This window comes from Acomys minous (assembly GCF_964271855.1).
Source record: "Acomys minous genome assembly, chromosome: 14".
NCBI classification, from domain to species: Eukaryota; Metazoa; Chordata; class Mammalia; order Rodentia; family Muridae; genus Acomys; species Acomys minous.
The window spans coordinates 22760581-22783559 of NC_140496.1; the positions used below are offsets into that span (position 1 = coordinate 22760581).

The following is a 22979-nucleotide window of genomic DNA, read 5'->3' on the forward strand; positions in this document are numbered from 1 at the left end:
CGCCGCCTCTGGCGGTGGTTCAAGGCGCGCGGTCGGCCTAGTCTTGGCCCCACCCCCCTCCTCAGCCCCACCCCCGTCTGGCTCCGCCCCTCGAGCTGCAAGCGTCCGGGGCCCGGCCCTAACTGCAAAGTTAGTCCAGTTGAAGTTGCAGCAGTGCAGGGACACAGGGGCGTCCAGTAGTAGCCGGTGGCAGAGCCATGGCGGGCGAGGAAGAGCGCGGGGATGGCGACCCAGTATCAGTGGTAACTGTGAGAGTGCAGTACCTGGAAGACACCGATCCTTTCGCATGTGCCAACTTCCCGGAACCACGCCGGGCCCCCACCTGCAGCCTGGATGGGGCTCTGCCCCTGAGTGCGCAGATCCCTGCGCTGCACCGCCTCCTGGGGGCGCCTCTCAAGGTGAGGGGGTGCTGCGGAGAAGTTTGCGCTCGGAGGTTGAAGTGGGCGGTGGGCCGTGCTTCTGGAAGAGAGACTATAGCCGGTGCTCGCCTCCGGCAAAGTCTCCGGCCGGGGTCCCACGGTCTACGCTACTTTACCTGTTAGGAGGAGTCTCTCAAGTTGAAGAGGCATTATAGAAGGAAAATGAGAGTTTGTGATTTGTTCCACCCAGGCTCCCCTTGAAAGTTAGGCCCTCCTGGAGAGGTGCTTGGAGTCCCCTTGCTGCCTGTTTGCCAGGGCGGCTGGAGTGGACAGAGGGGTCGGTAGCCCTTCGGGTTGTAGCGGATCAGGGAAGTAGAGTTTGGGGAGGGACCGGTTTCCACCTGCTTCAGGTAGGTTGGGGGGCGGAGCTACAAAGAGGGGCGGGCTTAGAGAGGACTTGGTGTAGTGGCCAAGGCTAGAGGCTGGGATGGGTCTTTGGGTTGGTAGAGACAGGGAGTGCGGGTCATGATGAGACGAGTCCCTTGGAAGCGGCCAAGGGCTCATGGGAGGCTGCACGAGTGGAAAAGCCCTTTGAGTCACCGCCCCCATGGTCCCTTAGGCCCACCGCTGGTGGCCTACGCCTGGAAGGGAGGGGGCGGACCAGTCTAATTTTAAAACTCTGGGCTGCCCCAGTTTGCTGACGTTCCTTGGATGGTTTTGCACAGTTCGAGAGGCTTTTTTCCACAAGGCTAGGGGTACTACCCCTCCCTCCCCCTCCCGCTTGCCTCCCTCCAACCCCCCGCAGGCATCCCTTTCCGGCTTGCTTTTTCCGGGCCAGGACTCCTGGAGGCTTACATACAACCACCCGGCAGGGTTCCCGACCTGCGGGTTAGCTGGGAGCCATGAGGAAGAAGGGAGGGAGGGAGTCGGTGGGGTACATCAACTGGGCGCGGAGTTGCGCAAACATTGCCCTTAGGCCCGGGGTCTCCCCTGGAATGTGCCCTGGGCTCTAGGCCCCCAGACTGCATTCCTTGCGTTGTAGCCAGCCCCGCCTCCAAGTGCAGGCAGGAGGGGTCGGGAAAACTTGGCCTGGGAAGTGGCAGGGTGTCCAGGCAGAGCCCTAGCTTTAAGACCACAGCTGGCAGGACACGCATACTGCGTATCTCCAGGGTTGTGGTTCAGTCTGCTCCCCTACTGCTCTGGTCAGAGGGGTCTGGAGGAAGCATGTGCAGCCTGAGGTCACCGAGCACTCTATTAGTATTAGAACGACAGAGAAAAGGATGCTGAGCCACAACTGTTTAGACAGACTAGAGAGGAAGGGGTGGTGAACTAAGGCTGGTTAGCTTCTAAACTAATGAAAAGCCTTGGCCTGAAGTAAGGCGGGGCCTGAGGCCGTGCTGTTTGCTTACTATGTGCATGGGGCCCTGGGTACCATCCCCTGTACCACAGATACATCCGTGCATAAGGTAAGAGAGAGGACAACAGTTCTCTCATTGTCTCACTCCAGGACATCTCTCTTCAACAGTTGGGAGCAGGGCCTAGGATGTTCAAAAATGGGATTCAGAAACTCCTCGTCATTTAGAAAAGTCATTGCATGCAAACACGGCCCCTGGGTTTGGGGTGTGTGTGTGTGTGTGTGTAAATACAAGTCGCTGTAAGACTATCTTCCCAACCCGGGCTGTTGTGTCTTGTCCTCCTTCGCCAAGGACCCTACTGAGCCCCGGGAAAGATGTGTTTCCCACCGCAGCTCCGTATTCCCTACTCTGCCCGCCTTCAGGATGTCTTACCTGCAGCACGGGAGAACTGCCTCCCCTCCCCCAACCCCCTTTCTGGGAGGCTTTGGGAAAGGCATAAAGTTACCACACCATTTAGAGCCAGAACTCTCTGGGGTTGACAGCTCTGCCAGGGACGGTCAGATGCACTGTGATGTGCTTGTCCCAAATATAAACTGTGACCACAGACTCAAAATAGAAGGCTGGAGGAAGAGGGACCCAGAATAGGGCAGGGGGCAGGGACACCAGAGAACGGAGGGAGGAGCACAGAGTAGTGCTCCTTTGCAGGAAACTCCAGCAGCTGGTTCCTCTGCAAGTCCCCTAAGTGGGCTCCCCAGAGGCATTTCGTTAAGTCTGCCTTGCTTGCCTTCCAGAAGGCAGTGATGGGCTGCAGAGCCAGGCATCCGTGGTGTAGGGCAGGGATGTGTTCTCTGTATCCACTGCTGCTGCGTTCTATGTGCAGTTGTCTGGCAGAAGGGGGACCACAATCAGGAGACCTCTGCCCTCCCATTCTGGGTGCTGTCATCCTTGCAGACCCTCCCTGGGGTTCCCCTCCCCCACCCCACCCCACCCCACTTCCCCAGCCCCTGTTGGACTCCAATTCTCCAGGGAGCTCCTTTTTAAGCCATTCAGAGCTTTGCCAGTCTGAGAAACTTTGCTCATTTCCTCCCAGTCTAGGAGGAAGCTCCTGGCCACAGCCACTGACTCATCTTCTGTCCTGGTTGGGGGCAGGGGAGCCTGGCAAGACCGGAGGCTCTAGGCTCAGCCTAGTGTCCCTAGGGGAACTCCAGAGTCTTCCTCCCAGTTAAGCTTGGGCTTTTCCACCCTAAGGACTTGTCCTGCCCCCCCGGGGAGGGTTGACCTTTGATGTCCTAAACCATAATTCCAACCCATAAATCCTATCTTTTTTTTCTGGGAAGGGCCTTAGAAGCTTTTCCTGAGAGCAAAGGCCCTGCCGCATCTGGTGTACCACTGACATTTCCCTGGGCTCCGGGCAAAGGGACCTGGACAGATTCTTGACCTTGCAGTAAAGGCTAGAGAGTTCCCTCTTGGCGACAGCAAGGATCGCCTTTAGGTGTTTGGTCATTGCCCACAATTTCCTCAGATGGAAGTGACTAAAAGAGGACAAAGGTGGACAAAGGTGCCACAGTATGTCCTGACTACACTCCCGCTGCAGTCTACCCCCTCAGAACCCTTGTGGCAAGAGAGCTCAAGTGTGAACCTGACCTTCAGGGATAGATGCTAACTGAGGGAGTCCCCCGAAGAGAGTTTTGGTTGTTGTTGTTGTTGTTGTTGTTGTTTTTCAGTGCTGAGGATAAAGCCCAGGCCCTCACAAGTGAAGCACTGCACAACTGAGCAGCATCCCAGCTCACCCTATTCCCCCCACCTTAGAGTTTTTATTTATTTGTTTTTTTTTTTTTCCCAGACGGGTTTCAGACCGTCCTCAAATCCAGGCTCACAAACGCTAGCGTTATAGGCCTATGCCACCATGTCCACTCCCTGAAGGATTAGGAGGCCTGTCGGGGTTTATCTTTTGGTCAACTGAGCCGTTTAGTCCTCTGCTACGAGAGTCTAAGGGTGACTAGAAAGTTAAGAGTACCAGCTTGAGTTACAGTTCCCCAGCCTGTCTGTAGTCTGCGTGTCCCACACGCTGGCTCTTCTAAGCTAAAGAAGTTGGGCTACAGCTTGGTGAGGACCCCACAGCCTAGGTCCTGGGAGCAGTAGATAGGCAGAAACAGTTTTCTCGTGTGTGTGTGTGTGTGTGTGTGTGTGTGTGTGTGTGTGTGTGTGTTTGTGTTCTCTCACTAGAACTGGGAAGACCAGTTTGGGGTATTTGCAGAGTCCGAGGAATTGAGTAGCAATGTTGTGGGCCTCAGTGCTCTCTCTCCACTTCTTCAAGGTTTTCTGGAACACTTCCAAGACCCATGCATCTAAGAGATGGGTCAGTTAACCCTGGCTTCAATCGGGGCTGTATTTGCCTATGGCAGTTCACTAAATTTTTTTTTTTTTGAGACAGGATCTCACTGGCCTACGTGGCCTGAAACGCATACAGATCCACCTGCTCAGCCCCCAGTGCTGGGGTTAGAGGCCCTATTACTGTGTTCTTTAGAGGTTGGGTCATCCCGGGCTTGCATAGAACTCACTATGGGTATCATGCATCAGGCTGGCTTAAACTTGTGAAGATCCTGCCTCTGCCTCCTGGGTGATGCAATTATAGGTGTGCACCACCATACCTGACAAATTCACTGCATTTCTGAGCTCTGCTTGTTAAAAATGGGGAATCAGGACTGGAGAGATGGCTCAGAGGTTAAGAGCACTGACTGTTCTTCCAGAGGTCCTGTGTTCAATTCCCAGCAACCACATGGTGGCTCACAACCATCTGTAATGTGATCTGATGCCCTCTTCTGGCCTGCAGGTATACATGCAGGCAGAGCACTGTGTATGTAATAATAAATAAATAATCTTTTTTTTTTTTTAATGGGAAATGATGAAACAGGCAGCCTAAAGTAAGGTACGCTGGCTTGCATCTACAATCCCAGCATTTGGATAGCTAAGTCAGGAAGCTTGGCATGAGTTTGAAGCTGGCCTGGACCACAGTAAGAGACCCTATCCAGAAAGGAAGAGGAGAGGAAAGGGAGTAGGAGAGGTAAAAGGAGAAAAAGAAGAGAAAACTAGGCTTCGTATGCCAGGCGTGGTAGCATAAGTCTACAGTACCAACCAACACTTGGGAGGTGGAGGCAGGAAGATCCGGAGTTAGCTTCAGCTGTATAGCGAGTTCTAGGCCAACCTGGGTTACAGGATGCCTAATCTTTTTATCTTTTTTCCCCCTCCCTTTAGCAGCCAGTCTGTTATCTAGCACTGAAGAGGTGCATAACAAAGGCAGGTTTCTTTGCCTAAGGTACATCCTTGTTAGCTCATCCAGGAGGTCACAGTGTAGCTGGAGACTCAGATAACAGGAAGTCTTGCTATTCAGAGCAAAGGGTCCTGTGTTCAGTGGTCCAATTACTCTCTAAACCAAGAGTCCTTCAGCATGAATTCTATCCTCCCCTCCATCTTCATAGCTAGGAATGCCCTATCTATTCTTACGTGATTACACTTACCAAAAACAATAGGGGACTGCTGATAAAGCTACGGGTTAGGATGCCTTACCTGTACTTGCTGGTGAAGGAGGCTGTCTTCCTCTGTCCTCTGTGAACATCATGGGATGCACGCAACCATACTCATACACACAGAAGTAAACACATAATTCTTTCGCTTTTTGGGTTTTGTTGTTGTTGTTGAGACAAGTTTATATGTGTAATAGCTCTGGCTGTCTTGAAACTCATTTTGTAGACAAGGGTGGTTTTGAACTGCCTCTGCCTCCTGAGTACTGGGATTGAAGGCATATGTTACTATGCCTGACAACAAATAAACAAATATATATATATATATATGTGTGTGTGTGTGTGTGTGTGTGTGTGTATATATATATATATATTTTTTTTTTTTTTTTTTTTTTTTTAAATAGGGAGTAATCTCCTGGTCTACTCAGCTTGACCTGCATATGAAACCATATATTGAGTGGTGGATTTGGTCAAATACATTATGTACATGTTTAAAATTCACAAAAATATTAAACTAAAAAAACAAAACAAGGCCGGGCGTGGTGGCGCACACCTTTAATCCCAGCACTGTGGAGGCAGAGGCAGGCAGATCTTTGCGAGTTCAAGGCCATCCTGGCCTACAAAGTGAGTCCAGGACAGCCAGAGCTCCATAGAGAAACCCTGTCTCTAAAGACCGACCAACCAACCAAACAAACAAACAAGCAAAAAAAACCAAAAAACCCTATGCCAGACCAGAGCAGTAGCCTATACCTGTAACCGCAGCAAAAAGACAGAGAGGCAGAGGGATTGGGCGTCATCCTCAGCTATAGTGAGTTTGAAGCCAGCCTGGACTACATGAAACCCTGCCTAAAAATAAATAAATTAAATCAATGTATGATATAATAACAGATGACATACAACAAATAGTAAAGTCAGGAGTGTATAATAAAGTATGGATATGGCCCACTGATACAGCACTTGCCTGGTATGAAAAAGGTTGTGGTTTTGATTCTTAGTGGTAGGTATTCTCCACTGATCAAATGAGCCAATCCAAGCCAAATTAAAGTATATAAAATCAGGTTTACTGGGGACAACTCTTGGGTAGATTCACTGGTCCCAAAGGAACAGGGACAGAGAAGTTGCCTTAGAGAGGAAGACAAAAAAGAGGGAAGAGGCAGAAGGAGATATGAGAAAGAAAACCAAAATGTCCGGCTCATAGTGAAGAGCCTCTGGGGGAAAGGAAGAAAGGAAGCCCAGCCTCTGGGCTAGAAAGTTCAGATAGGGACTGAGGGATGCCGGGAGAGCCTGGAGGCCAGGTCTGCTTTAGTATGCTAAATAGGCACCTTAGCTGCTGATCTGAATCCCAACACCCAGCTCAATAAACAAATTCACTTATTTCTTAAAAACAGAGGGCAGGATGTGGTGGCCCAGGCAGAGGCAGATGGATCTCTGTGAGTTCGAGGCCAGCCTGCTCTACAAGTGAGTCCAGGACAGTCAAGGCTACATAGAGAAATCCTGTCTCAAAAAACCAAAAATAATGAAAATTTAAAATAAAAATAAAAGAAAGAAAAGAAAACCCAAAAATAAATAAATTAAATAAATAAATAAAAAAAAGGAAAGAAAGAAACAGGAGCCAGGTGTAGACGTGCATGCCTTTAATTTTTTGTTTGTTCGTTTTGTCTTTCTTTCTTTCTTTCTTTCTTTCTTTCTTTCTTTCTTTCTTTCTTTCTTTTCCAAGACAGGGTCTTTCTATGTAGCCTTAGCTGTCCTGGACTCACTTTGTAGACCAGGCTGGCCTCCAACTCACAGCGATCCACCTGCCTCTGCCTCCCAAATGCTGGGATTAAAGACATGCGCCACTGTTCCTGGCGTTTGTTTTGTTTTTCAAGACAGGGTTTTTCTATGTAGCCTTGGCTGCTCTGAGCTTTGTAGACCAGGCTGGCCTTGAACTCACAAAGATCCATACCACACCCAGTGGTGCATACCAGCATAGAGGCAGGAAGATCTCTGTGAGATCAAGGCCAGCCTGGTTATTTATTTCTGGTTTTTGTTTTCTGAGACAGGGTTTCTCTTTGTAGCTGTGACTATCCTGGACTCATTTTGTAGACCAGGCTGCCCTCAACTCACAGAGATCCGCCTGCCTCTGCCTCCTGAGTGCTGGGACTAAAGGAGTGAGTGCATCACCACACCTGGGCCAGCACAGTTTATAAAGTGAGTTCCAAGGGCTGGAGAGATGGCTCAGGGGTTAAGAGTACTGGCTGCTCTTCCACAGGTCCTGAGTTCAATTCTCAACAGCCACGTGATATCTGTAAGGAGATCTGGTGCCTCTGGCATGCAGGCCTACATGTAGGCAGAACACTGTAAAAAATAAATAAAATAAAATAAAGTGAGTTCCAGGATAGTCAGCACTACATAGTGTGGCTCTGTCTCAAAACACTAAACCAACCAACCAAACAACAAAAAACAGGCTTGAGAGATTGCCCTGTGGTTAAGAGCCTTTACTACTCTTGCAAAGGACCAAGATGCGCACGGGTTTGGAGAGGCCCGAAAAGCCTAAAATGGTAGACTAAGGAGATACATGGCCAGAAGCCAAAAGGAGGGATGCCTGGGAAGAATGAAGGAGGGACTACCTAAAGACCGAGGCCAGAAGTGAGGAAGACAAAAGCCAGGGTGGAGCTGTAGGCCCACATACATTGTGCTGGCCTGGAGCAATATCATCAGACACTAGGTCTTGCTCAAGCCTGGCCCAGCCCCAGGGTGTGAGAAAAGAGTCCCAGAAGTTTGCCTCTCAGAGTGGTGCTCCCAGGAAGGGGCCAGAGGGTGTGGAGGAGAAGTTCCATATTGCTGGCAGGAAGTCTTCCCTTGCTTTTGGCCTGGTCCTGGTGTCTAACCGACCTCCCACTTCCACTCAGGACAGATATGTGAGAGCAGAAAGCTGACTTGGAGGTGGCAGGCTGAATGCTGTCTCTAGATCTTTCCCTATAATGGACCCTAGGCGCGATTGGACTGGTGAAGTGGTTGGAGAGGCCACGTCTACATCCATGACAAAGGCTTAAAACTGTTGAGCTGAGGATGCTGGCGTGGTGGCCACTTAGCCTTCAGGACTGCGCTGCCATCGCCCCTAATCTCATCCTGAAGGGGGAGGACCATTCTCTGTCTACTTAGCATGAAACAAGGTACATGGAGGAAGGAAGAACCGAGCGATAGGCCTAGACATCTCTGTGCTACTTTGGACTATGCTCAGCCATTCCTGGCCAAACACCTGGGTATGCAAGTGGGTTGTCAGGTACTTACGGCAGTTTGGTACCTCCTCCTTCTTAGAACTCGTGGAAGTTGTGAATCCACATTTACTAGTGAGTGATTTTTCTGAGTCAAGGCTGGCTTGTCTCCCCGGCTGGGCTGGAAGGGAAGAGGCAGAGGTGGCTGAGATGTTTCCTGCAGATCTAAAAGCAGTCTCAGGTTCATGGATGTTCCATTGAGTAAGCTAGTTTATGTGTGATTAGGAGGGTAACCCTTCGGGGGAGATACGTTTAAAGTCCCCAGATCCCCTAGTCCAAGCAGTGCTTGGCGCTGGGCTGGAATGGGGTCGGGGTTCGGGCAGGGCTGATGAGTCTGTGGGAGAGAGAGATCAGGAAGAATGTTGAGCTGGCCCTGACAAGATAACCCAGCCTGGGGACCTTATAGCTTCCTCTCAGACCTGTTCCCCAGTAGACCCAGGAGATGACTCTGCTCCCTGGAAGGAGAGAGGCCAGGCCCGCCCAAGGCGCCCAAGGAAGGGCAGGCAGCCAGACAGGAAGTGGGACAGAGAACAGGCTGGAGTGTTTGTCCTGTGTCCCATGTCCCAAGCAAAGGGGTGGGGAGGGGTCACCCAAGGGCTCGACAGGCTAAACTGTAAGGAAGGAGCCAGGTCAGGCTCTGAGGCAGGAGCAAGCAAAGGGTGCTAACGGCAGGAGCAGGAGCTAGCCCCACACCCAGACCCACACCCACCGCCATCCCAGGGACCAAGACTAGCTCAAAGCCTTGAGGTGGGGTTCAGAGCAGGGGAAATCTCAGGGAAGATGTCAGACGTGACTTGCCTAATGAGAGCCACCAGAATACCCCCCCCTCCTCCCCAGAGGTATTTTCACCCTATGACATAGCATCTCAAGAGCAGAATTGCTAGAGGTGGGGGTGGATTTTGTTTAGCTCTGCATATCAGCACTGTGCTAGTTGGGGAAGGCACAAAGCTGAACCTGGAGTCCTTTTTGGTTTTTTGAGACAGGGTTTCTCTGTGTTAGCCCTGGCTGTTCTGGACTCGCTTTGTAGACCAGGCTGGCCTCGAACTCACAGAGAGATCGCCTGCTTCTGCCTCCCGAGGGCTGGGATTACAATGTCGAGCCAGGGCTGAAGGAGGGAAATGAGAGATGGACAGTTCCTTCCCATTTAGGGTCTGATGGAGTCATGTTCAACACTCTGAAGCTTCCCCTGAATGGTTGTGACTGTCACTCCCTTGTGGCAAGGACCAAGAGCCCCTGATCCGGGGGGGGGGGGGGGGGACTAGGGATTCTGGATTAGCTCCTGGGTCATATTTTACTGGAAGAAACTCCCAGCTGGGTTTTGCACCTCCTTGAATGCTTAACACTTTCTCTCTGAGCTTGAATGCTTTTTGTGGCTGAAACTTATCACCCCCACAAGGCTGTGAACTTCCTTGAAGGCTGCAACTTCCTGCCCTCCTCCTCCTCCTCCCTGTCCCTTCCTCATTTGTGTTTGCGAGTGCAGAATAAACAGCAAAAACTAGCCAACCAAACAAACCAAACCAAACAAACAAACAAAAAACCCAAAAAATCCAAGGCTGTAGCTCGTCGGTTTCACATGTGGGAAATCCTGGCCTTGATTCCTAATAGCGAAGACGACAGACAACAAAACCTGAACTGCGGCACTAGCCCTAATAGCCGCATTGCTTTGCTTCCAGCTGGAGGACTGCGCACTGCAAGTGTCTCCCTCTGGATACTACCTGGACCCGGAGCTGTCCCTAGAAGAGCAGCGGGAGATGCTGGAAGCCTTCTATGAAGAGATCAGGTCAGAGCTGAAGGGGTGAGGGGGCCTAGGGAGCTCTTCCCACTTTTTAGGGGCTTCATTGAGTCTGGCCCAAGCTCCCAACCTAGTCCCTACCAGGGCCCAAGCTCAGGTATCAGCAGCTGAGACACTTCAGTCTGTAGCCTGGGCGTTGGGTAAATTCAGGGGACAATGCTATTGCCTAGACTAAACCATTATATATCCCCACTGTTCCCTAGAAGTGGGAGCACTCTCGCATACCTGCGTTACCCGTATTTATAAAAGAAACAAAACAGAACTCCTGCTTGGCTAATACCTGGGCCCTAGAATAACAGTCGGGAGGGCAGGAGTGGGCCAGGGTTCGCATGTGGATGTCTTTGTTTTGAGGGTGGGACCCTGAGGAATCAGCTGGGAGCCACTAACATGGCTGCTTGATTTTTAGCAAAGGGAGGAAGCCTACATTGCTGCTGAGGACCCAGCTCTCCGTGAGGGTCAATGCTATCTTGGGTAAGTGTGTGGCATCTTTGGGGGGGGTCCAGCAGTCTTCCGCTGCTTTTCCTCCATAGCCTAGTTGACCTAGCTTCCTTCAGGCGTATTCTGGGCCTTGCATTGAGTGGATTGTCTATCCGGTATGGCCTCTTCTCTCCCTGTCCTGCCTTTTCCTTCTGGGGTCAAGACCGATGCCGCAGCTGGACTACATACAGTATTGGTGATAGAGGAGGCTGGGTACCCAGAGTCAGAGAATAGAGGGGAGGTTTGAAAATACTAGAATCTTCCTTGGTAGGAGGTTGTGGCCATGTGCCCGTGGAAGAAGACGCTCTGTCTGTGTTCCCTTGCCTTGTTCATGACCACTCAACCCCTTGCAGAAAAGTTGTATGGCTCCAGTGGCCCAGAGCTGCGCCGGTCTCTCTTCTCATTAAAACAGATATTCCAGGTAAGATCGGGAGGTGGGCGGAGGGTTGGTGTCCAGCCCAAGCCCCCTTAAACTACCCCCATGACACCTCCAGGAAGACAAGGACCTGGTGCCTGAATTCGTGCACTCGGAGGGGCTGAGTTGCCTGATCCGCGTGGGCGCTGCTGCTGACCATAACTACCAGAGTTACATCCTCCGAGGTCAGCTCCACACCTTTCCCCTTTGACCTCTGTTCCCATGTGCCCCGCCCCCCCTTCCCCCAACTAACCTCTTCCCATTTCTATGTCTCTAGCCCTGGGCCAGCTGATGCTCTTTGTGGATGGGATGCTGGGGGTGGTGGCTCACAGTGAGACCGTGCAGTGGCTGTATACATTGTGTGCTAGCCTGGTAAGTGGCTCTAACCCAAACGTGTGTACCCTTTCCCCACTGGCTCCCTCTGAGCCTCAGTTCCCGCTCTTCTGCAAAGTGGTTGGGGGTAAAAAGCCTGAGGCCCCTTGAAAACGAAACAGCATTTGCAAGCTCCGGCCCAGGACCAGGGTCTTTCTATCTAGACCCTTCTCTTTGGGTCCAGCCCCAGGGGCCCCTTCCCCCTCCTCCAGGAACTAACAGTCTGGTCCAAGCCCCACTCATGTGGATTGACTTCTCCCCCAGTCCCGCTTGGTGGTAAAGACAGCCCTGAAGCTGCTGCTGGTGTTTGTGGAGTACTCTGAGAACAACGCGCCGCTGTTCGTTCAGGCAGTCAACTCTGTAGCCAGCACCACCGGTCAGAGCCTGTCTTTTCCTTTCTCCGCCACTCAGCCCCTCTGTCCTGTTGCTCCCACCCCAGTGATTACTTCCCTTTCCGTGTGGCAGGCACTCTTCCCTGGGCCAACTTGGTGTCCATCCTGGAAGAGAAGAATGGATCGGATCCAGAGCTGTTGGTGTACACGGTCACTCTCATTAACAAGGTGTGAGCCTGGGACCGGGTGCCAACTCTGGAGCCGTCACCCATGATCCCCACACATCAACCTCAGCCTTGGTTTCCTATCTCTTCCTTCCAGACGCTGGCGGCACTGCCAGACCAGGACTCTTTCTATGATGTGACAGATGCCCTGGAGCAGCAGGGCATGGAAGCTCTGGTCCAGCGCCTCTTGGGTACTGCTGGCACTGATGTTGACCTGCGCACACAGCTAATGCTCTATGAGGTGTGCCCCCGCTCCCCGGGGGTGGGCAGGGAAGAGGTGCGGTTCCCGAGTACTAGTCCCGTTTGTTGGGCTTTGGCTGCTTAACTCACATCTTGCCCACTTTCTGTTAGAGCGCCCTTCGTTTAGAGGACGGAGATATGGAAGAGGCGGCAGCGGCGGCAGCTGCAGGTGGCCGACGGGAGCGACGGAAGCCGTCCTCAGAGGAGGGCAAAAGGAGCCGAAGATCACTAGAAGGTGGAGGCTGTCCTGGGCGTGCCCCAGAACCTAGGTAAGTATATGCCTGGGTCCATGTGCAGGGGTGAATCGGCCTGGCTTGCCGCTGTCTCTTAACAAGCCCTGCTTCTAGCTCTACAGGCCCAGCCTCACCAGTAGGCTCCACCTCTTTCACTGGCCCCACGCCGCTGACACATCCGGCCCTCAGCCCCACTGGCCAAGCCTCTAGCCTCCGTACCTCAGTGAACCTCTTTCCTACCGTTTCTGTGGGGCCCTCAGTGGACAGTTCCTGTGAGAGAAGCATCTACAAGTAAGTGGGGAACTAGAGCCCCCCCCCCTCCCCCAAGTCCTATCTCCAACTGTCCCTCCACTTTGCGCCCCTCCATGGGCTCTCAGCCTCCTCTGCCCAAACGCGTGCTTTCTCTTTCTTTTCAGACTCCGCCAAACTGCTCCCGTTTGGTAAGTGAGTGCTGGAGGGTGAGGACTGGCTCTGGCTGGACCTCGTCCTCCTGCGGCTTCTCTAGTTCTTTCCTGTGTTCCACCTCACCTGCCTTGGCCTCGTGTCATGTCTCCCTGTTCACTTTCTGCCCTTCCGTTTCCGTCACTCCTTTTCTGTTCTGTCTTTGTTATTACTGCACCCTGGCCAACTTCCTGTCCATTTCCACTTCCGATTCACCCCCATGGCCTGCCACCCCTAGCCCTCTTCCTACCACTGTGGATGGGAGGGGACTATCCAGAGGGGACACTACTGTCCGGCTCTGTATGGCTGCAGCAAGTGGGCCTCGGAATGGAGCTGGCACCATAGTTACCATGTCTTCCTCTCATCCCCCTACCCAGCGCCCCTGAGAGCCCACCTGTCCCCCAGTCCCTTACTGGACAGGCCAGGCTAGAGTAAGTACAGAGTCCAGTCTGCCAGGCCTGTCGTGTGCTCGGGGCTTCAGCATCGCTTGCCCAGCAGCCATTCATGTAGCCCCACTAGGATTCTCAAGAATCCCTTCTCTCAGACTTAAGCCTCCTTAGTAACTGGAAGGACCAAAGCACTTTAAGGGAGCGGTTCACTGGGATCAGAGCGGTCCCTATGCTTCCGTCGCGATACCTGAGTAGCTAAGACCAGAGAGGGGCATGTGGACCAAGAGCTTGCGGATGAGTTTGGAGAGGTGTTAAAAGTGAGGTGTGGGTGGTAGAGGACCCTAAAACTAAAGGCAGGACAGGGACTGAACTAACTGGCTGGAGCGACTGCAAGGGAAACGCTGCCGACAGGTGTGGTGGCACACACCTTGGAGCTAGCACTTGGAGCTGGAGCTAAGGAGGATCGGTAGTTCAGGGTCATCTTCAGCTACGTAATGAACTTGGGGCTAGGCTGGACTACATGAAACTCTGTCTTAAGAAAAAGGGGGGGGCGGATTGAAGAGAAGAAGGAAAAGAAGAAAGGGACGGGGAGGAAAGGAAGAGAAGACAGCAATAGACAGCATTTCCTTATGTCAACACAAACTGAGCGCACACTGTTTAACAGACCTTTTCTTAATTGTAACTCTCAAAAGCAGACAAGCACGCAAGAAGTCTGTTGTGCTTGTAGGGACAACCGTCCCCTTCCTTTACTCTAAGGGCCTTATCTAGAATCAGGAAGATGAACGTAGATGCCAGCAAGCTTGCAGGTTAGATGCCCAGTAGAACTTCTGTAACTTGGACCAAGAATGCTGCCTTGATTCTAACTCCCTGGATGAGGAGCACTGAACAGGGCGGGGCCTTGGTGGGGTGGCAGAGTTACGCCTAGTGCATGGACTGTTCCCTGTGCCCGTGTGTGCTTGCAACTGAGGACAATGCCCGATAGCTCAGCCAGGCATGTGGACTGCCCTGGGCTGGACTTGGGTCCGACACCGTCACTGACAAGAACCTCTCCTCAGAGCCCGGTTCCTGGAGAATGTGGCAGCAGCAGAGACAGAGAAGCAGGCTGCTCTGGCCCAGGGCCGGGCGGAGGCGCTGGCTGGGGCCACGGCGGATGACACTGATGGATCATCAGGTGGGTAGATGGTCAGGCAGCAGAATCCACTCATACTGCCTTTTTTATTTTTTATTTTTTGGTTTTTTTCCGAGACAGGGTTTCTCTGTGTAGCCTTGGATGTCCTAGACTTGCTTTGTAGACCAGACTGGCCAGGAACTTACAGGGATCTGCCTGCCTCTGCCTCCCTGAGTGCTGGGATTAAAGGCGTGCACCACCACTGCCCGCTGCTTTCTTTTTAAGATAAACACACCAACCCTGGGGCCTGCAGAGATGGCTCAGTCAGCAGTTAAGAGAGCTTGTTGCTCTTGTAGAGGTCCTGCATTTGGTTCCCAGCACTCAAATGGTAGTTCATGACCATCTGTAGCTCTAGTTTTGGGAAATCCTATGCTGCCTTCTTAGTTTGTCTTATTTTTCAAGACAGGGTTTCTCTGTGTAGCCCTTGGCTGTCCTGAAACTGGCTCTGTAGACCAGGCTGGCCTCACAATCACAGATCTGCCTGCCTCTGCCTCCTGAGTGCTGGGATTAACGGTGTGTGCCACCACGCCTGGCTTTTTTAATTTTTTAAACTGTTGTTCCTTACTCTTATCTCCATGGGTACCAGACATGCACTTGTAGCACATACATATACACAGGAAAATCACTTATACACATAGAATTTTTTTTTGAAACATGGTTTCTCTGTGTAGCCCTTGGCTGTCCCGAAACTGGCTCTGTAGACCAGGCTGGCCTCACAGTCACAGATCTGCCTGCCTCTGCCTCCTGGGTGCTGGGATTAAAGGTGTGTGTCACCAGCCATGGTGGGCAGAAGAGAGCATCAGAGGCCTGAAACTGGAGTTGTGGGTGCTTGGTTGTTAAGTCCTGGGAACTAAACTCAGGGTCTTCGGTGCTGAGCCACCCATCTCTCCCGCATTCAGCTAACTTCCGCCATCATGTTGCTTTCTTGCCCCATAGAGGAAATGTGGCTGACAGTTACTTACCTTTCGCTAGGCACCAGGGAACTATGGGGCTCCCCAGAACCAGCCTCTGCTCCCAGGACACCTCAGAGCCCTGTTCCCCGAATCCTGCTCCGGACCCAGCGGAGTCTTGAGCCAGAGCCTAAGGAACCAATGTCTCCACCAAGTCCCAGGGCTGAGCCTATCCAGGGTCTTCCTGCCCGCGTACCCAAGCTCTGCATTGGGGACTTGGACTTCTCAGATCTGGGGGAGGATGAAGACCAGGACACATTAAATGTGGAATCTGTGGAGGCTGGAAAAGCATTCGCCTTCCTTTCACCTTCATCATCCCCACTCTCTGGGGGTCCCCCACCCCCCCCACCCATGGTAGGCTCCTGCCCACCGCCTCCACCGCCACCTCCCCCACCCATGGTAGGCTCCTGCCCACCGCCTCCACCCCCACCTCCCCCACCCATGGTAGGCTCCTGCCCACCTCCCCCACCCCTGGCTGCTCCCCACTCAGCACTTGACGGCCCACACCTCCCCACCAAAAGGAAGACAGTCAAACTTTTCTGGCGGGAACTAAAGCTGCCTGGGGGCCCTGGGTGCTCTAGAAGCCATTTTGGGCCTTGTCCTACCCTTTGGGCCTCTCTGGAACCTGTCTCGGTGGACACAGCCCGGCTGGAACACCTATTTGAGTCCCGAGCCAAGGACGTGCTACCCACCAAGGTAAATGGGTTTGATGGGCAGGAACTGGGAGTTCGGGGGGGCAGAGCTGTCCGAGCTGGTAACTCATTTACCACATAGGGAAGTGGCAAGGAAAGGAAACCGATGAGGCTCTCTGGGGATGAGAAGAGCCCTCATGAGGAGGAGGAGGAGTTCATCCCCAGGCCTTATGTTTATGTGCTCCACATGTGGGCTCATTAGGTCATTCAGAGGAGACTTTCAAATGCCCTCTTTTGTGGGGGGAGGGGTTTCAAGACAGGGTTTCGTTGTGTAGCCTTAGCTGCCTGGAGCAGTGGCTTTGAGCTCTCATTAGATCAGGCTGGCCTCAAACTCTGATTCTCCTGCCTCTGCCTTCTCAGTGCTGGGATTAAAGGCGTGCGCCACCATGCAGGCTTAAAGTACCCTTTAAAGGTTCCTACACCAGCCAGTTCCTCCCCCCCCCCCCCCCCCGCCAGCTCCTCCTCATCTTCTTCATTTTATTTTATTTTTGAGACAGGGTTTCTCTGTGTAATAGCCCTGGCTGTTCTGAAACTCACTGTAGATGGCCGGCCTTGAACTCAAGAGATCCGCTTGCCTCTGCCTCCCAAGTGCTGGGATTGAAGGCGTGCGCCGCCACCACCTGGCTTCTTCCTCTTCCTCTTCTTAAAACTGCCATTCTCCCAACCTTGCAGAAAGCCGGTGAGGGCCGCCGGACAATGACCACAGTGCTGGACCCCAAGCGCAGCAATGCCATCAACATTGGCCTCACCATTCTGCCACCTGTGCATGTCATCAAGGCTGCCCTGCTCAACTTTGACGAATTTGCTGTCAGCAAGGATGGCATTGAGGTGGGACCTACCCTAAGGGTGACAGGGGGAAGGAGACGTGCTGGCTCTTTCCTTTGGTCAGCAGGACTTTCCAGTCCTGGTGGTGGGTATAGGCCTGCCATTTCTGTAGAGCATTCTTCCCAGCCTGGGGCTCCCCTAGAAGGCCAAGGGAGGGGTAAGAGACGATGTCTTAGGCCTCAGGTCAGTACTGAATTCCTGTGTGGGGCGGTGACTGCATCTTCAGAAACTGCTGACCATGATGCCCACGGAGGAAGAGCGACAGAAGATAGAGGAAGCCCAGCTGGCCAACCCTGATGTACCCCTGGGCCCAGCCGAGAATTTTCTGATGACTCTTGCTTCCATTGGAGGCCTGGCCGCACGCCTGCAGCTCTGGGCTTTCAAGCTGGACTATGACAGCATGGAGCGGGTACCTGGGTCATGGAGCGGGATAGGGTGGTACGGACAGGCGAGTGATGACCATGTAGCCTGAAGGCTGCTTGTCCCTCACACAGGAGATTGCAGAGCCGCTGTTTGATCTGAAAGTGGGCATGGAACAGCTGGTGCACAATGCCACCTTCCGTTGCATTCTGGCTACCCTTTTGGCTGTGGGCAACTTCCTCAATGGCTCCCAGGTAAGTGAAAAAACACCTGGGGACTGGAGGTTTGGGCTCTGGAACCAGCTACGACCAGACTGAGAGAGGGTCCTTTCAGAGCAGTGGCTTTGAGCTGAGCTACCTGGAGAAAGTGTCGGAAGTGAAGGACACCGTGCGCCGGCAGTCACTGCTCTATCATCTCTGTTCCCTGGTGCTCCAGACCCGGCCTGAGTCCTCTGACCTCTACTCAGAAATCCCTGCCCTCACCCGCTGTGCCAAGGTTAGTACCAGGCAGATTCCACTGAGACTGGCTGGTGTACAAAGGGGCACTGCTTCTTGGGGTGACTCCTCTAACCTACCTGGACTCCTGGGCCAGGGCTTCCTGAGGCTGTAGGTAGGTGAGCTATTATCACTCTGCCAATGGCTTAGCCACACCCACTTAGTTCTTTGGGCCTATTTAGCTGCCACTCCCTCCACGAAGCCTTTTCTGTTCTTGCTTGGAGCGATTGGACTGGTGTGCCTCTTGTATGAAACTCTAAACTTTCTGGTTGGTTTGTTTGGTGATGCAGGGGCCTGAATCCAGGGTCTTGTGCAATGAAAGCAGCGACCGTTCTACCACTGGGCTCTACTCCCTGCCCACTTTTTACTTTCTGAGACAGGAGCTAAGTTGCCCCGGCATACATTAAACAAACACCGTAGCCCAAACTATCCAGCTGAGACCTGTGCTGACAGTCACAGGCCAGGCGTGGCAGTGCCGACTTAACATTCGGGCCCCAGGCAGTGTCGGATAGCTCGGGCAGCTGCGTACCCTCTTGCTTTATAGGTAGACTTTGAGCAGCTGACCGAGAGCCTGGGGCAGCTGGAGTGCCGGAGCCGGGCGGCTGAGGACAGCCTTCGGAGCTTGGCAAAGCATGAGTTAGCCCCCGCTCTGCGTGCCCGCCTCACCCACTTCCTGGCACAGTGTACCCGCCGGGTAGCCATGCTGAGAGTGGTGCACCGCCGAGTCTGCAACAGGTAGGGCCTTGAGCCAGGGGGGGGGGGGGGGGCGGGGATTGCCGCCATCTTTTAAACACCAGGCAGGGCTCCCTATCCAATCTTTCTCACCTTCCAACCTACCTAGGTTCCACGCCTTCCTGCTCTACCTGGGCTACAGTGCGCAGGCCGCCCGGGAGGTACGCATCATGCAGTTCTGTCACACACTGCGAGAGTTTGCGCTGGAGTATCGGACTTGTCGGGAACGAGTGCTGCAGCAGCAGCAGAAGCGGGCGACGTACCGTGAGCGCAACAAGACCCGCGGGCGCATGATCACTGAAGTACGTGCCCCCTTCCGGATCTTGCCTGCCACCCCATTCCTTTTCCTTGCTCCTAACCATCCTTCTTTCCCTGTTTAGACAGAGAAGTTCTCGGGTGTGGCTGGGGAGGCCCCCAGTAACCTGTCTGTCCCAGTGGCTGTGAGTAGTGGGCCAGGTCGGGGTGACGCCGACAGTCACGCCAGCATGAAGAGCCTACTTACCAGCAGGCCAGAAGACACCGTACACAGCCGACGGAGCAGAGGTAGGTAGGGCTTGTAGCTGCTGCTAGGGGGTGTTCTAAGGCCACCTTAGCCTCATGTCCCTCTCTGGTCTCCCTTAGGCATGGTCCAGAGCAGCTCCCCTGTCACACACACAACAGTGGGGCCCTCCACTGCATCCCCTGAGGAGACTTCGGGCTCCAGTTTACCCAGTGACACTTCAGATGAGATCATGGACCTGCTGGTGCAGTCAGTTACCAAGAGCAGTCCTAGGGCCCTCGCTGCTCGGGAAAGGAAGCGCTCTCGTGGCAACCGCAAGTCCTGTGAGTGTCCCCTTAGCAGCCCACTGATTGTTTCCCTCAGTCCCCTTAACGATGGCCCCACCCCCACCCCTGCAACCAGTAACCCTGCTCTGTCCCTGCAGTGAGACGGACCCTGAAGAGCGGGCTTGGAGATGATCTGGTGCAGGCACTGGGACTAAGCAAAGCCCCCGGCCTGGAGGTGTGAGGGTGCTAGCTACCACAGCTGGATCCAGCGCTAGGGCCTGAGTGCAAAGAGGGCCTGCAGCAGAAACCTGTGTTCACAAGCCTGAGCCCAGGAACCAGTATTGTGATCAGTATTGTGCGTGCGTGCGTGTGTATATGTGTCTGTGTACATGCACATGTGTGTGTTTGTTTAGCATGTATACATGCACGTGTATTCTGTGTGTGTGAGTTCCTTATTTGGAACAAAATAAAGTTTACCTAGCCAATCCAAGAGCCTTCGTCCTCTTTCAAGATCCCCGTTATCCTAGGCCTAACCCTTCCTTCTTTGTGCATTACCATCCACACGGCCAGTAGTCACATTCAAAACAATTTATTTAGTAATCCTATATTTCTGGCTGCTTTTGGCCCTTAAACTAGGCCCTCGCTGCTCCAGGCACAGGGCCACGCAGCCTAAAAGCCAGCCAGCGCCCAGCAGCCTAGGCCACAGTAACGGTGGCTATAACCGCTTCATCTGCCGCCGCTCCTGTCGGCGCTGTCGCTTTTCATTGACCTCTGGTGCTGGGGCTCCACTGTCTGCTGTAAACCAGGGGCCCAGCACGTTTACCCACAAGAGGTAAAGGGCCCGGCCTGGAGCCTAGGAGAGAGAGGGCAACTTAAGACATTTGCCAAGACTGGCAACAAGATGGGGATAGTTTTAAGATTTTTTTTTCCTTAGGAGGCCCAACCAACCCTCCAGCCCACGCACCAGAAGCCAGAAGGACCAGATGTAGAGGGAGAAGCAGCTGAGCACCTGAACGATGGCTGTCAGTAGGATCACATCCTTAAGGTGCCTGTGGATAGAGGGAAGGCTGCCAGGGACAGTAGACTGGCCCTAGTTCTGCCCCCTCCACACTGTTCATGTTGAAAGTAGCTGTGAGTCTTGGGCTGTATGGGCCCCAGCGCCCCAGCCCTGGGGCCGCTCACCTGGGCTGGCGATGGGGGACACTCACTCTGCCATGCCCTGCTCCATGTTGAGGTCCATGCCACCATCCATCAAGGACCCATCCTCAGAGAAGGATGCCCGAGCCATGGAGCTCATCGAGTGGTAGCTAGCCCCACACACTGCCAAACTAAAGCCCAGGGCCATCTGTAGAACGAGAATGCGTGTATCAAAAGCCAGGCACTGACCCTGTGCACTCAACTCACTGTCCACGACGGGGCTACTTACCCAGGCCCAAAACGAGGCAGACGAATAGAAGAAAACCAAGGTCACAAGGCAATATATGGCCTGCAAGCAAACATAAGATCAGGCTACCCCCCAAATCATGGGCTTTCCTCAACTCTGAGGAACAAACCAAGTGGCAAAAGGGCTCTGCTTCCTGAGTCAGACAACTCTCAAATCCATGTCGGTCCAAGGAAAAGCAGCCTTCGGTGTAATGCGAGGATGGTCAAACTAAGCTGGGACTCATTGCTTCATTTTGTTTCCTCTTCGTTTCTTTCCTTGTTTTGCTTCTACTTCTAGTCCATACTATCTCTGTACCTGGCTGCTTTTTAAAAACTATTTAATTTAATTATTTTTAGAGATTTATTTATTATGTATACAGTGTTTTGTCTGCATGTATGCCTGCAGGCCAGAAGAGGGCACCAGATCTTATTATAGATGGTTGTGAGCCACCATGTGGTTGCTGGGAATTGAACTCAGGACCTTTGGAGGAAGAACAGCCAGTGCTCTTAACCCCTGAGCCATCTCTCCAGCCCCTTAAAAACTATTTTAAAATATATTTTATGTGTAGGAGTGTTCTGCCTATATGTATACCACGTGTCCACCTGAGTCTGTGCCTGGTACCACAGAGGTCAGAAGAGGGCATTGGTTCCCCAGGGACAGATGGTGCTGCTGGGAGTGGAACCGGGGTCCCCTGCAAGAGCTACAAGTGCTCTTCACCACTCAGGCCCTGGATAGTTTGGGGGTGGGGGTGGGGGGTTGCTGGTGATGTAGGTGACCAAACCTAGGCTGGGGCTCCAGCACTGAGCTATACTGTCCGCTCTGAGCCCTCTTTGCTTGAGACTTGGGTCTTGGTGTGTTGCTCAGGTTATCCTTGAACACATGGACCTCAGTCTTCCAAGTAGCTAGAAGCATAGTTATGAACTACTATGGTGGGCTGCTCTCATTCCCCTGTCCTTCTTCTCTCTCTCTCTCTCTCTCTCTCTCTCTCTCTCTCTCTCTCTCTTTTTTTAAGATAGGATTTTCATGTGGCCCAAAGCAACCCTCAAATTTCTCAGCCTCCCTAGTGCAGGATGATTCCATGCCTGGCTTCTCATTTCTTTACAGTGTTCTCTGGCTGTCAGTGACCAGCGCTCCTAATCAGATAGGTATGAGAGGGCACAGAAAACACTAGACAGGCAACTTACGTTGGCTCCCAGTATGATCCGAAGGTAAAACTTCAGAGTTTCTTTGTTCTCTTCAAATATCTGCTTCTTCCCTCTTGTACCAACTTTGCCTTTGGGCTGCAGAGGTATAATGAGATGCTGTCAGAGCTTTTTTGTTTTTCGGTGTTTTTTTTTTTTGTTTTGTTTTGTTTTGTTTTTTGCCTCGATCCTCAGCCTGGTTACCTACTGAACTTTATCTGCAGCTGGGCGTGGTGGTACACACCTGTAATCCTGGTACTCAGAGAGGCAGAGGCAGGCGGATCCTAGTGAGTTCCAGGCCAGCCTGGTCTACAAAGTGAATCCAGGACAGCCAAGGATACACAGAGAGACCCAGTCTCGAAAAAAACAAAACACCCTAACAATTCCTGAGATGCCTTCCACTCTTCTAAGTCCATCTTCCCCCTATAGTTACACCATCTTTACAGTACCCCAGTTTTGATCGCCTAATGCTCGCCCCGAAACAATCCAAACTACGTTAGTATCTTATTTGGTCCCTGGTAAGGTTTAGCTTTAGGCTGAGAACCTCTCCGGGGGAAGTCCAGTGGAACTTAATGGCGTCCCCCTCCAACCTCTGGAGGAGTAGTTCAAATCTGGAACTGATACCCGTCCCCCGCCTCCAACACTAGTTCTGTATAGCCCTACACTGCCACTCTCCCCTCATCCTGGCCGCTCTAGCACAGAACATTGGACGGCGCCCCTCTCTGGCCAGGCCAAGAGCCTTATGCCTTCATGCCCTTCGTATTTTCACTTCCCCAACACCCAGAAGCTTTGCCGGTGCGGACCCTGCCCTACCCCTTACCGCCATGGTGCGAAGCAAATACCCAACCAAGGAAACAAGGGCGAGTAACTGGAACTGCAGTCAGTAGACACCACATCGGCAGCCCATGCACTTCCGGTACAGACCGAAATCGTCAGGATTCTGAACGGAAGTGGATTCCATTTCCTTCCCAGGCCCCGCCCT

At 52.9% G+C, this 22979-nt stretch overlaps 2 protein-coding genes across 4 annotated transcripts; one reads left to right on the top strand and one right to left on the bottom strand.

Moving 5' to 3' along the window:
* Positions 1-87: 87 nt before the first annotated feature.
* Positions 88-19878, top strand: FHOD1 (formin homology 2 domain containing 1). 2 transcript variants are annotated; one of them, XM_084756720.1, is made up of 24 exons: positions 88-398; positions 10166-10272; positions 10691-10755; positions 11115-11182; positions 11256-11361; positions 11454-11548; positions 11813-11924; positions 12014-12108; positions 12202-12345; positions 12456-12613; positions 12692-12868; positions 12994-13017; positions 13396-13449; positions 14463-14578; positions 15548-16221; positions 16890-17045; positions 17269-17451; positions 17537-17656; positions 17736-17897; positions 18441-18631; positions 18738-18930; positions 19009-19171; positions 19250-19450; positions 19552-19878. In XM_084756720.1, the coding sequence occupies exons 1-24, from the start codon at positions 198-200 to the stop codon at positions 19632-19634; spliced, it is 3648 nt and encodes a 1215-aa protein (XP_084612846.1). In that variant the 5' UTR covers positions 88-197; the 3' UTR covers positions 19635-19878. The 2 variants fall into 2 exon arrangements, with proteins under 2 accessions (XP_084612846.1, XP_084612845.1); XM_084756719.1 differs by lacking the exons at positions 12994-13017; positions 13396-13449.
* An 88-nt stretch (positions 19879-19966) lies between these two features.
* On the bottom strand, positions 19967-22968 carry TMEM208 (transmembrane protein 208). Of its 2 annotated transcripts, XM_084756771.1 has the most exons (6): positions 22818-22967; positions 22001-22096; positions 20820-20879; positions 20602-20738; positions 20358-20442; positions 19967-20246 (listed from the first exon to the last, which is right to left on the bottom strand). In XM_084756771.1, exons 1-6 carry the CDS (start codon positions 22821-22823, stop codon positions 20109-20111), a joined length of 522 nt encoding a protein of 173 aa, XP_084612897.1. In that variant the 5' UTR covers positions 22824-22967; the 3' UTR covers positions 19967-20108. The 2 variants fall into 2 exon arrangements, with proteins under 2 accessions (XP_084612897.1, XP_084612898.1); XM_084756772.1 differs by lacking the exon at positions 19967-20246 and having other exon boundaries at positions 20576-20738; positions 22818-22968.
* Positions 22969-22979: the final 11 nt, after the last annotated feature.